The 13,466-nt window shown below is 37.8% G+C and overlaps 1 protein-coding gene across 1 annotated transcript in view; it reads left to right on the top strand.

The window, feature by feature from the left end:
• The window catches only part of LOC133656266 (regulator of G-protein signaling 9-like), a 35,726-nt gene that overhangs the window by 7,914 nt on the left and 14,346 nt on the right, over positions 1-13,466 (top strand). Inside the window, exons 3-8 of the mRNA XM_062057251.1 lie at positions 3,929-3,979; positions 4,058-4,164; positions 4,234-4,285; positions 7,640-7,698; positions 7,761-7,837; positions 10,211-10,292. Of these exons, the coding sequence (XP_061913235.1) occupies positions 3,929-3,979; positions 4,058-4,164; positions 4,234-4,285; positions 7,640-7,698; positions 7,761-7,837; positions 10,211-10,292 (428 nt within the window). The remainder of the gene's footprint in view (positions 1-3,928; positions 3,980-4,057; positions 4,165-4,233; positions 4,286-7,639; positions 7,699-7,760; positions 7,838-10,210; positions 10,293-13,466) is intronic.

The raw sequence follows: 13,466 nt of genomic DNA on the forward strand, positions 1-13,466 counted from the left end.
GTTCTGGGTGTTTGTTCTGTTGTGTTTATGTAGTGTTACGGTGCGGATGTTCTCCCGAAATGTGTTTGTCATTCTCGTTTGGTGTGGGTTCACAGTGTGGCGCATATTTGTAACAGTGTTATAGTCGTTTATACGTCGCCCTCAGTGTGACCTGTATGGCTGTTGACCAAGTATGCCTTGCATTCACTTGTGTGTGTGTGAAAAGCCGTAGATATTATGTGATTGGGCCGGCACGCAAAGACTTTAAGGCACGCCTCTAATATTGTTGTCCGGGTGGAAATCGGGAGAAATTCGGGAGAATGGTTGCCCCGGGCAGGCCGATATTATCGGCCGATATATGCGTTAAAATGTAATATCGGAAATTATCGGTATCGTTTTTTTTATTATCGGTATCGTTTTTTTCGTTTTTTTTTTTTTTTTTTTTTTTTAAATTAAATCAACATAAAAAACACAAGATACACTTACAATTAGTGCACCAACCCAAAAAACCTCCCACCCCCATTTTACACTCATTCACACAAAAGGGTTGTTTCTTTCTGTTATTAATATTCTGGTTCCTATCAATATATATCAATACAGTCTGCAAGGGATACAGTCCGTAAGCACACATGATTGTGCGTGCTGCTGGTCCACTAATAGTACTAACCTTTAACAGTTAATTTTTACTAATTTTCATTCATTACTAGTTTCTATGTAACTGTTTTTATATTGTTTTACTTTCTTTTTTATTCAAGAAAATGTTTTTAATTTATTTATCTTATTTTACTAATTTTTTTAAAAAGTACCTTATCTTCACCATACCTGGTTGTCCAAATTAGGCATAATAATGTGTTAATTCCACGACTGCATATATCGGTTGATATCGGTATCGGTAATTAAAGAGTTGGACAATATCGGAATATCGGATATCGGCAAAAAGCCATTATCGGACATCCCTATTAAAAACCAATACAATATATGTATAACAAATAATTATGTAGGCCTCCACTCAGGCTTGATCCCGGGGACCCCAAAGGGTTTTGGTCAAAAAAATATAAAAAATGTGTCATTATTCAGTATTATTATTTTTATTATTATTCAAGTTTTAAATCCCTAGATCAACATTAGGTCTATCTATCAATATAACGTTTTTAACGATTTAAGTTGTATGCTCTTTTTGTCAAAGAAAACCCTGTTTTTTTATGGAAAAAAACACAAAACATGCAATTTTTTCACCCAATACATTTTGTAAGTGGAATATTTGAGATTTTATAATACTTTGAGCCATAAAAAGGTCAATAACTCATAACACCATTCATTTTAATTCATTATTATTTTTTGAGCAATGACACTCAAAAACAAATCACACTAAAATTATTGGGGATCCAAAAGGGTCCTACTCATTAAAGTGTTAAAACAAAAAATTATACATTTTTTTTACTGTTTACTTTTAACACAATAATCTCCAGATCAACTTCAGATCTATCCGTCAATTATAAGTTTTATTGTTGTTTATGTTTTTTGTTTGTTCGTTTTAGGCCTTTCTTTTTAAAAAAAAAAAACAGCTCAGTTTTTTATACGGCAAACACAAAATATGCAACATTTTCCCCAAAAAATATCTCAAAGTGGAATATTTAACGTGACGTAATTGGAGCCTTCAATAGGTGAATAATTCATAATGACATTGACTTTGACACATTATTATTTTTTAAAGAAAGAAACAGCCTGCATGGCAGCTTTGTGTTATTAAGAGTAAACATTGCAATGTTACATTTCACCTGTTTGCTCTTTTATACCACTTTTTACGTTTTAATTTTTTTAAAATCGTATTCTGACGGAGAGTTTATTAAGGAGTGCTTATTGGACTCGGTTGCGCTGATATGCTTGGAAAAGAGGGGGCGCATTTGAGAACGTGTCACTCTCCCGACGCACTGTAACGAGGCGGGTTGAGACCATCGCTGGAAACTTGGAGCTTAAGCTGAAGAACAGAACGGCCGACTTTGACTGTTTTTCGCTGGATTTGGATGAGAGCTGCGATGTACGTAACACCGCCCAGCTGCTCGTTTTCTTACGTGGGATAACTGCAGACTTTCAAATCCTGGAGGATCTGGCAGCCATGCAGTCAATTAAAAGGGACAACCACAGGTAATGACTTGTTCACATAGGTAAATGCGTGTTTGGACATGTTAGGACTGAAATGGGACAAGCTGGCAGGTGTGACAACAGATGGTTGTCCAAAATGTTGGACTTTTAAAGAGGATGCGGGATAAAATGACAGAAATGGACATTTTTGCATTGTATTATACATCAGGAAGTGTAGTGTAAGACAGTGTTAAAAATAAAACCATCAAGAGCAATCTACTTTTGTATAAAGTTAAGTTAGGTTAAATTAAATTATTATTATTATTATTATTTATCTTACGGTATATCAAAAACAATTTGAGCAAAATGTAATTGAAATATTGTCGGTGTGGCCCTCCAGCAGTGCTCGGGTTGCTCATGCGGCCCCCGGTAAAAATTAATTGCCCACCCCTGGCACAGAACAAACAAGACTTACTGTGGCATGAAACAAATAATTAGCAAAAACTTGGAATCGGACATGGAACGAGCAGCATGAACTAAGCATGAAACCAGGCCTGGCCCTAACCAATCTGGCGCCCTAGGCAAGATTTTAGGTGGCGCCCCCCCACATCGGCAGTGAAGTGTATATACTCACAAGAAACCGAATAGCTTTGTCTTTGACCTTTTTTTTTTACTTAAAGAAAGCAAATTAACATATTATAAGAGAATGTTATGTTATGATTATCTTTAACCGAATCACAGCAGTGCTCAAATTAAAAAACAGCATTCCCTCTCATGTGATATTGCTTAATTAACATTAATGATGTGCACTTTAACAACTAGGCTTACAACTATACCTAATATATAAAGGGGTGGGAAAGTGACTATTACCTGCAGAGCAAACATTAGCTAACCAGAAGGCAATAACAATGTCAACAAAAAACACCTGCTTAAAAGATCTAAAACAAATGTCCCCGAGGAATGTAAGGTGGGAGTACTGTAATTACCTAACGTTACATTATTATTTTCCATAACAATTAGCCCCCTCCACAATATTAACCCGACGTTAAAACAGAACTAGCTATTTATTGATTAGCAATTACCGAATCATGTAACATTAGCTTAATGCTAAAAAGCCAGGTTACTATCACAGACAAATAATTTCATGTAGGCTAACGTTACCTACCTGCTACCTCTGTCTTTTTCTCGTTTCTCCTCTTCTTTTCTCTTTTTTCTTCCCTGGGCACCTGACAGTTTTGGCCGTTTTGACATCTTGTGTTGATTTTTTTGATGTGGTGACGTCCAAAAAGAGTCATAATACGGGAAGGGAGGGGGCGCACCGTGCGGGGGGAGGGGGGGGCGCAATGCTGTGGCAAATAATATTTCTATTAAATAGGCTTTACTTTGCATTTTAATTAACGTGGGATTATTTTTTGTATTTAGAAATAATAGTACCAACTTTTTTTTCCTTTTTTTTTTTTTCTCCAACATTTGTGGCACTGGCGTGGCGCCCCCTGATGGACGGCGCCCTTAGCATTTGCCTATACGGCCTATGCCACGGGCCGGCCCTGCATGAAACTGTGGCATGAAAAGAGCAATGACGCCAGCACGACTAACTGGCAAAGACAGGCCTAAATAATAGTCTCTTGATTAGAGCAGGTGCGCGTCCCGAACACATGAGGCAGGTGAAACTAATAAGTCGCCATGGTAACTAAACAAACAAGGGAGCGCAAACAGGAATTAAAAGAGTCCAAAACTAACAAAAAATAACAAGAACATAATCCAGACCACAGATCAAGACATTTTGGACATAAATCGTATTTTATTTTGAGTAAAGTAGACCTGTATCGCTCTCTAATGTCACCTCTTTGTCATTCGTCCTCCTCAGGTGAAGACATCGTCGCGTGGCTGGCCGACAGATTCCAGGTCGACGCCCGAGGTGAGTTTAAAGGCAAAACATTGGGTGTAAAAAAAGAACAAACAGTTGAAATAGCGCCCCCCTTGTTGTTGTGGTCAGAGGCCAGGAGTCTGGGCTCCATGCTGGTGTCGCTGGGCTACATCTACCCTCTGCAGGACCACAAGCGCTTGGTCCTCAGGCCCGACGCCTCGCTCTACCGCTTCCAGGTGAACGCAACGTGGACGCTCAGGCAGACACTTTTGGAGGTTTTTTAATTCCCAGGTTGTTGTTCGCAGACGCCGTACTTCTGGCCCGCTCAGCAGTGGCCTGTGGAGGACACGGACTATGGTGAGTGTGGCGCTCACGTTGAGCCTCTAATGCAGGGGTGGGCAATTCATTTTTACCGGGGGCCGCATGAGCAACCCTGCTGGAGGGCCACACCGACAATATTTCAATTAAATTTTGCTCAAATTATTTTTGATATACCGTAAGATAAATAATAATAATAATAATAATAATAATTTCATTTAACCTAACTTAACTTTATACAAAAGCAGATTGCTTTTGATGGTTTTATTTTTAACACTCTCTTACACAACACTTCCTGATGTATAATACAATGCAAAAATGTCAATTTCTGTCACTTTATCCTGCATCCTCTTTAAAAGTCCAACATTTTGGACAACCATCTGTTGTCACACCTGCCAGCTTGTCCCATTTCAGTCCTAACATGTCCAAACACGCATTTACCTATGTGAACAAGTCATTACCTGTGGTTGTCTCTTTAATTGACTGCATGGCTGCCAGCTCCTCCGTGATTTGAAAGTCTGCAGTTATCCCACGTAAGAAGACGAGCAGCTGGGCGGTGTCACGTACATCGCAGCTCTCATCCAAATCCAGCGAAAAACAGTCAAAGTCGGCCGTTCCGTTCTTCAGCTGAAGCTCCAAGTTTCCAGCGATGGTCCCAACCCGCCTCGTTACAGTGCGTCGGGAGAGTGACACGTTCTCAAATGCACCCCCTCTTCTCCGGACATATCAGCGCAACAGAGTCCAATAAGCACTCCTTAATAAGCTCTCCGTCAGAAAACGCCTTAATTTTTCTGGCCATTTTGTGAGAAATGACGAAACTTGTCCTGACAGCTGCATCTCTGTAATACAAATAACGCTTTTCAAAACAAAAGCAGCACCGTTGTTTTGCACACTCGACATAGATACTTTTTCAAATGTATTTTGTAATTTATGATTGGCCTCACGCGGGCCGGACAGGGACGCACAAAGGGCCGGATGTGGCCCGCGGGCCGCAGAATGCCCAGGGCTGCTCTAATGTGTCAAACTCAAGGCCCGGGGGCCAGATCCGGCCCGCGGAAGCCTGGAAATTACGTGCATTAATTACTGTATTTTTCGGACTATAAGGCGCACTTAAAATCCTTTCATTTTCTTAAAAATCAACAGTGCGCCTTATAACCCGGTGCACCTAATGTACGGAATAATTCTGGTTGTGCTTACCGACCTCAAAGCTATTTTATTTGGTACATGGTGTAATGATGAGTGTGACCAGTAGATGGCAGTCACACATAAGAGATAAGTGTAGACTGCAATATGATGGCAGTCACACATAAGCGATATGTGTAGACTGCAATATGATGGCAGTCACACATAGGAGATACGTGTAGAATGCAATATGATGGCATTCACACATAGGAGATACGTGTAGACTGCAATATGATGGCAGTCACACATTAGAGATACATGTAGACTGCAATATGATGGCAGTCACACATTAGAGATACGTGTAGACTGCAATATGATGGAAGTCACACATTAGAGATACATGTAGACTGCAATATGATGGCAGTCACACATTAGAGATACGTGTAGACTGCAATATGAAGGCAGTCACACATTAGAGATACATGTAGACTGCAATATGATGGCAGTCACACATTAGAGATACGTGTAGACTGCAATATGATGGCAGTCACACATTAGAGATACATGTAGACTGCAATATGATGGCAGTCACACATTAGAGATACGTGTAGACTGCAATATGATGGCAGTCACACATTAGAGATACATGTAGACTGCAATATGATGGCAGTCACACATTAGAGATATGTGTAGACTGCAATATGATGGCAGTCACACATTAGAGATACATGTAGACTGCAATATGATGGCAGTCACACATAAGAGATACGTGTAGACTGCAATATGATGGCAGTCACACATAAGAGATATGTGTAGACTGCAATATGATGGCAGTCACACATAAGAGATATGCAATATGATGGCAGTCACACATCGGAGATACGTATAGACTGCAATATGATGGCAGTCACACATAAGAGATACGTGTAAACTGCAATATGATGGCAGTCACACATAAGAGATACGTGTAAACTGCGATATGATGGCCGTCACACATAGGAGATACCTGTAGACTGCAATATGATGGCAGTCACACATAGGAGATACATGTAGACTGCAATATGATGGCAGTCACACATGAGAGAAACGTGTAGACTGCAATATGATGGCAGTCACACATAAGAGATACATTTAGACTGCAATATGATGGCAGTCACACATAAGAGATACGTGTAGACTGCAATATGATGGCAGTCACACATAAGAGATATGTGTAAACTGCGATATGATGGCCGTCACACATAGGAGATACGTGTAGACTGCAATATGATGGCAGTCACACATAGGAGATACGTGTAGACTGCAATATGATGGCAGTCACACATAGGAGATACGTGTAGACTGCAATATGATGGCAGTCACACATAAGCGATACATGTAGACTGCAATATGATGGCAGTCACACATAGGAGATACGTGTAGACTGCAAATATGATGGCAGTCACACATAGGAGATACGTGTAGACTGCAATATGATGGCAGTCACACATAGGAGATACGTGTAGACTGCAATATGATGGCAGTCACACATAAGAGATACGTGTAGACTGCAATATGATGGCAGTCACACATAGGAGATACATGTAGACTGCAATATGATGGCAGTCACACATAAGAGATACGTGTAAACTGCAATATGATGGCAGTCACACATAAGAGATACGTGTAAACTGCGATATGATGGCCGTCACACATAGGAGATACCTGTAGACTGCAATATGATGGCAGTCACACATAAGAGATACATGTAGACTGCAATATGATGGCAGTCACACATAGGAGATACGTGTAGACTGCAATATGATGGGAGTCACACAAGAGATACATGTAGACTGCAATATGATGGCAGTCACACAGGAGATACGTGTAGACTGCAATATGATGGCAGTTACACATAAGAGATATGTGTAGACTGCAATATGATGGCAGTCACACAATAGATATACATGTAGACTTTTTGTTTCTACTTTATTGCTCTGTTTTTAAATTGTTAGTTGTTTTTGTTTTTTTAATCTGTGTAATAAATAAATAATAATAACTTTGTCACCTATGACACAAAGCTGACACTAAGATATATCTTTAAACATATGGAATATCTGTTATTAGCATTTTTGTTTACAAGATAAAATATATATCAAAATGGCCCCAGCATACTTTGACTTTTTAGTACGTGGCCCTTGTTGGAAAAAATTGTGACACTCCAGTTTTTATCCATCAATTTGTACATTAAAAAAAATGGAATAATCAAAATCAACCCCCCCCCCCCTGCAGCCATCTACCTGGCCAAGAGGAACATACGCAAGAAGGGCATCCTGGAGATGCACGAGCAGGTCAGAACCGAGCCCTCGGACCACCCAGTCTTCCTTTGTCTCCTCATGTTGCGTGTCCTCAGGAGCAGTACAACCGACTTCACAAGTGGATGAACCACAAGTGGGACTTCATCGTGATGCAGGCCAAGGAGCAATACAGGTGAGTGCTTGGAAGTACAGTGGAACCTCCATTTATGAACTTGATCCGGGAAAAATTTGTATTGCTCCGTAAGAAACAATGTAAATATGAATAATGGGTTCCAATCTGTCCATATTTTAGTGAAGGTTTGTACACTTTGAACCAGTGTTGTCCCGATACCAATATTTTGGTACCGGTACCAACATTTATTTCCATACTTTTCTATGCTTAAATAAAGGGCACCACAAAAAATTGGCGTTATTGGCATTTTTTTTACAAAAAATCTTAGGGTACATTAAACATGTTTCTTATTGTAATTTTGTCCTTAAATAAAATAGTGAACATACTCGACAACTTGTCTTTTAGTAGTAAGTAAACAAACAAAGGCTCCTAATTAGTCTGCTGACATATGTAGTAACATATTGTGTCATTTATACACCTATTATTTTGTCTACATCAGGGGTCACCAACCTTTTTGAAAGCAAGAGCTACTTCTTGGGTTCTGATTAATGCGAAGGGCTACCAGTTTGATACACACTTAAATAAATTGCCAGAAATAGCCAATTTGCTCAATTTACCTTTAACTCTATGTTATTATTAATAATTAATGATATTTACACTTAATTGACTGGTTTAAAAGAGGAGAAAACACGAAAAAAATGACAATTAAATTTTGAAACATAGTTTATCTTCAATTTCGACTCTTTAAAATTCAAAATTCAACCGAAAAAAAGAAGAGAAAAACTAGCTAATTCGAATCTTTTTGAAAAAATTAAAAAAAGAATTTATGGAACATCCTTAGTAATTTTTCCTGATTAAGATTAATTTTAGAATTTGGATGATAAGTTTTAAATAGGTTAAAATCCAATCTGCACTTTGTTAGAATATATTGGACCAAGCTATATTTCTAACAAAGACAAATAGTTATTTCTTCTAGATTTTCCAGAACAAAATTTTTAAAAGAAATTCAAAAGACTTTGAAATAAGATTTAAATTTGATTCTACAAATTTTCTAGATTTGCCAGAATATTTTTTTTGCATTTTAATCATGATAAGTTTGAAGAAATATTTCACAAATATTCTTCGTCAAAAAAACAGAAGCTAAAATGAAGAATTAAATTAAAATTTATTTATTATTCTTTACAATAAAAAAAAATTTTTTTACTTGAACATTGATTTAAATTGTCAGGAAATAAGAGGAAGGAATTTAAAAGGTAAAAAGGTATATGTGTTTAAAAATCCTAAAATCATTTTTAAGGTTGTATTTTTTCTCTAAAATTGTCTTTCTGAAAGTTATAAGTAGCAAAATAAAACAAATAATGAATTTATTTAAACAAGTGAAGACCAAGTCTTTAAAATATTTTCTTGGATTTTCAAATTCTATTTGAGTTTTGTCTCTCTTAGAATTAAAAATGTCGAGCACAGCGAGACCAGCTTGCTAGTAAATAAATAAAATAAAAAAAATAGAGGCAGCTCACTGGTAAGTGCTGCTATTTGAGCTATTTTTAGAACAGGCCAGCGGGCTACTCATCTGGTCCTTACGGGCGACCTGGTGCCCGTGGGCACCGCGTTGGTGACCCCTGGTCTACATTATTAAGGACAAGTGGTAGAAAATGGATTATTAATCTACTTGTTCATTTACTGTTAATATCTCCTTATTTTCTCGTTTAACATTGTCAGGTTCAAACACTGATGACATCTATTAAACAAGACAAGAAGCAAGGAATTAAACAGAGACAGAATAAAATTCGGCTCAATTGAGGAGAGCGTACTCTTGTACAGTCTCCATCGCATTCTGGCGAAAGATTGCACTCTTTTATTTGGTCTTTCCCTGATTACATGGCAACAGCTGTTTCTAAGGGACGGGGGTCGTAAACAGCCATCGCCTTTGATTACAACGGTTCAAAGAAAAGTTCGCCTTGAGGGGAGTCAGGCCCTGCTTCCCCTCCGCTTTGTAGTTCTTGGGTCAAGACACAATCTTTCTGTGGATTACAATAGAAGAAAGAAACACAACCCTTCATGTTGCTTCCCATCCTACACAGTGGAGTTTTACAAGCCTTCTGCTTGGTAGGATTAAAGACATATTTTGTCCTCTCGCCGGGAACTCATGGAAACACAAATTATTCTAACAAACATGTTCAATCTACACTTCTGTTAAAATGTAATAATCACGTATTCTTCTCTTGTTTGATACTTTACATTAGTTGTGGATGATACCGCACATTTGGGTATCAATCCGATACCAAGTAGTTACAGGATCATACAATGGTCATAATTTCCGCTGTACTACAAAAATGGTCGTTGAAGTCCTTTATTTCCTATCGTTAGTCAAAGCAATGTTGAAGGTGAAACAAAGGAAGGGAAGACCTCACTGTGGCGTGTGTGCCACTTTAGGGCCGCAAAGGAGAGGAAGAAACCGGACCGTGTGGTGTTTGACTGCCAGGAGAGAGCCTACTGGGTGGTTCACAGACCTCCGGTGAGACACACACACACACACACACACACACACACACACACACACACACACACACACACACACACACACACACACACACACACACACACACACACACACACACACACACACACACACACACACACACACACACACACACACCTACACACACACCTACACACACACACACACTTTCTCGTACTTCTTACCTTCTTGAGACCTCCGGAAAATGCCTACCTCTATAGCAGTGGTCCCCAACCACCGGGCCACGGCCCAGTACCGGTCCGCGGACCGATTGGTACCGGGCCGCGCAAGAAATTTAATTTAAAAAAAAAATAAATAAAATAAAAATTAAATCAACATAAAAAACACAATATATACATTATATATCAATATAGATCAATACAGTCTGCAGGGATACAGTCCGTAAGCACACATGATTGTATTTCTTTATGGAAAAAAAATAAAAATAAATAAAAATAAAAAATCCCCCGCAGATGTTAGATCTGTGTTGTTGTTGTTGTTTTTGGGGACAAGTGTGTCAGGGTTGTCCCTGACAGTTTGGTCAACTTTTAGTTTTTTCTCTGTGTTTGTTTTATTTCCTGTCAGTAATCTTCTTTTGGTTCAGTTTCCTGTTTCTCTCGGAGTGCTGTCCCCTCAGCTGTGGCTGATTGGCACCTGGCCACACCTGGTGCCAATCAGCCAGCTGCTATTTATACCTGCCCTGCCCTCCAGTCACTGCTGGAAAAAAAAAAGTGTAAAAATAAGAATTAGCATGTCACTAAACATGAAGTACACGTTTGTGTACTTATGTATCAGTGTAAAAAAATTAATAAAAATAAAACAATTAAGTGTCGAAAGATTCAGTGTGAAAAAATGTAATGTAAAAAAATTCAGTGTAAAAAAAAAATCAGTGTATTAAAATTCAGTGTAAAAAAATGAAATGTAAAAAAATTCAGTATAAAAAAATATCAGAGTATTAAAATTCAGTGTAAAAAATTAAGTGTCGAAACATTCAGTCTAAAACAATTAAGTGTCGAAAGATTCAGTGTGAAAAAAATTAAATGTAAAAAAAATTCAGTGTATTAAAATTCAATGTAAAAAAATTAAGTGTCGAAAGATTCAGTGTAAAAAATGAAGTGTCGAAAGATTCAGTGTAAAAAAAATGAAGTGTCGAAATATTCAGTGTCAAAAAATTAAATGTAAAAAAATTCAGTGTATTGAAAATCAGTGTAAAAAAATTAAGTGTTGAAAGATTCAGTATAAAAAATTAAGTGTCGAAAGATTCAGTGTAAAAAATTAAGTGTCGAAAGATTCAGTGTAAAAAAAATTAAGTGTCGAAAGATTCAGTGTCAAAAAATTTAATGTAAAAAAATTCAGTGTATTGAAAATCAGCGTAAAAAAATTAAGTGTCGAAAGATTCAGTGTAAAAAAAATGAAGTGTCGAAAGATTCAGTGTCAAAAAATTCAGTGTATTGAAAATCAGTGTAAAAAAATGAAGGGTCAAAAGATTCAGTATAAAAAATTAAGTGTCGAAAGATTCAGTATAAAAAATTAAGTGTCGAAAGATTCAGTGTGACAAAATTCAATGTAAAAAAAATCTGCGTAAAAAAACATCTGTGTAAAAAAATTAAGTGTTGAAAGATTCAGTGTAAAACAATTAAGTGGCGAAAGGGTCAGTGTGAAAAAATTACATGTAAAAAAATTCAGTGTAAAAAAAAAAATCAGTGTATCAAAATTCAGTGTAAAACAATTATGGTAAGTGTCGAAAGATTCAGTGTCAATGGATTTGGAAAAAAAAAAGTGTAAAAATAAGAATTAGCATGTCACTAAACATGAAGTACACGTTTGTGTACTTACGGACTAAGTACATCATATCAAAAGATGATTCTTAGTTTTTATTCTAATTAGGGTCCAATAAGCCCAAATAGCAAAGAGAAATAAAAAAAAAAGAGCATGTAAACAAACAGCTTGGGCCTTAAGAGGTTCTAACTTGTTATGGACGGCACTTTTCCTTGTTGGTGTGTCAAGAAGGGTAGAAATACAAGAACACACACACACAAAATAAGCGTGGACGTCAGCGACTCGCCAGCAGACAGGGGAGACGACGGACTGAAAATAAATTGCACTCCGCCTCCGTCCTTCCCAGGGTATCTCATTATCTCTACCCACGATGCCTCACTGCTGTTACATCTGCAGTCGGAAGGAAAGGGCACAGCTGATTAATATTTCACGCCCACGTAGGAGAATTTGCCGCCTCGGCTCGCACTCGAGGCTCATGTCAGCCAAGACTTGAGACTGATGGTTGAAAAGTTGACTTGTCGCCGTGTCTGGCTGGCAGAAAGCAACAAAAGCTGGGTTGGAATGTCAAATCGGGATGATTCATTGACAGTATAAATCTGTCAAGGATTATGTAACCCTAAATGAATCATAACCATGAATTAAACAGAAGCAATATGGTAACGCTAGTCAAAGATCCTCTATTTAGACAGGAGAGTGCTGCTGTTTTTAAAGACCTTGTACAAAAAGGACGTCCAGAGATCATAACGCAGCTGGTTTTAAGAAGTACTGCAAAAAAAAAACAACAACCACCCCGTGTCAAATATCCTCTTTATGACAAGGGTGCTGTGATCTTCTAAAAAAAAAAAAAAAAAAAAAACTACAACAAAAAAGCAGTTTAAAGATCTAGTCAAAGATCATCTATTTGATTGGAGCGTTCTGCTGTTCATGAGGTGTACAGCAAAATGAAAGTGCAAAAACAAACTTGGTCAAAGATCGTTTTTATGGCAGGAGTGCTGATGGTTTCATGACGTACTGCAAAAAGGCTAGTCAAAGATCCTCTATTAGACAGGAGAGTGCTGCTGTTTTTAAAGACCTTGTACAAAAAGAACGTCCAGAGATCATATCGCCGCTGGTTTTAAGAAGTACTGCAAAAAAAACGTCAAATATCCTCTTTATGACAAGGGTGCTGTGATCTTCTAAAAAAAAAAAAAAAAAAAAAAACTACAACAAAAAAGCAGTTTAAAGATCTATTCAAAGATCATCTATTTGATTGGAGCGTTCTGCTGTTCATGAGGCGTGCAGCAAAATGAAAGTGCAAAAACAAACTTGGTCAAAGATCGTTTTTACGACAGGAGTGCTGATGGTTTCATGAAGTACTGCAAAAAGGCTAGTCAAAGATCCTCTATTAGACAG

Source organism: Entelurus aequoreus, linkage group LG08, assembly GCF_033978785.1.
Source record: "Entelurus aequoreus isolate RoL-2023_Sb linkage group LG08, RoL_Eaeq_v1.1, whole genome shotgun sequence".
Classification (NCBI taxonomy): Eukaryota; Metazoa; Chordata; class Actinopteri; order Syngnathiformes; family Syngnathidae; genus Entelurus; species Entelurus aequoreus.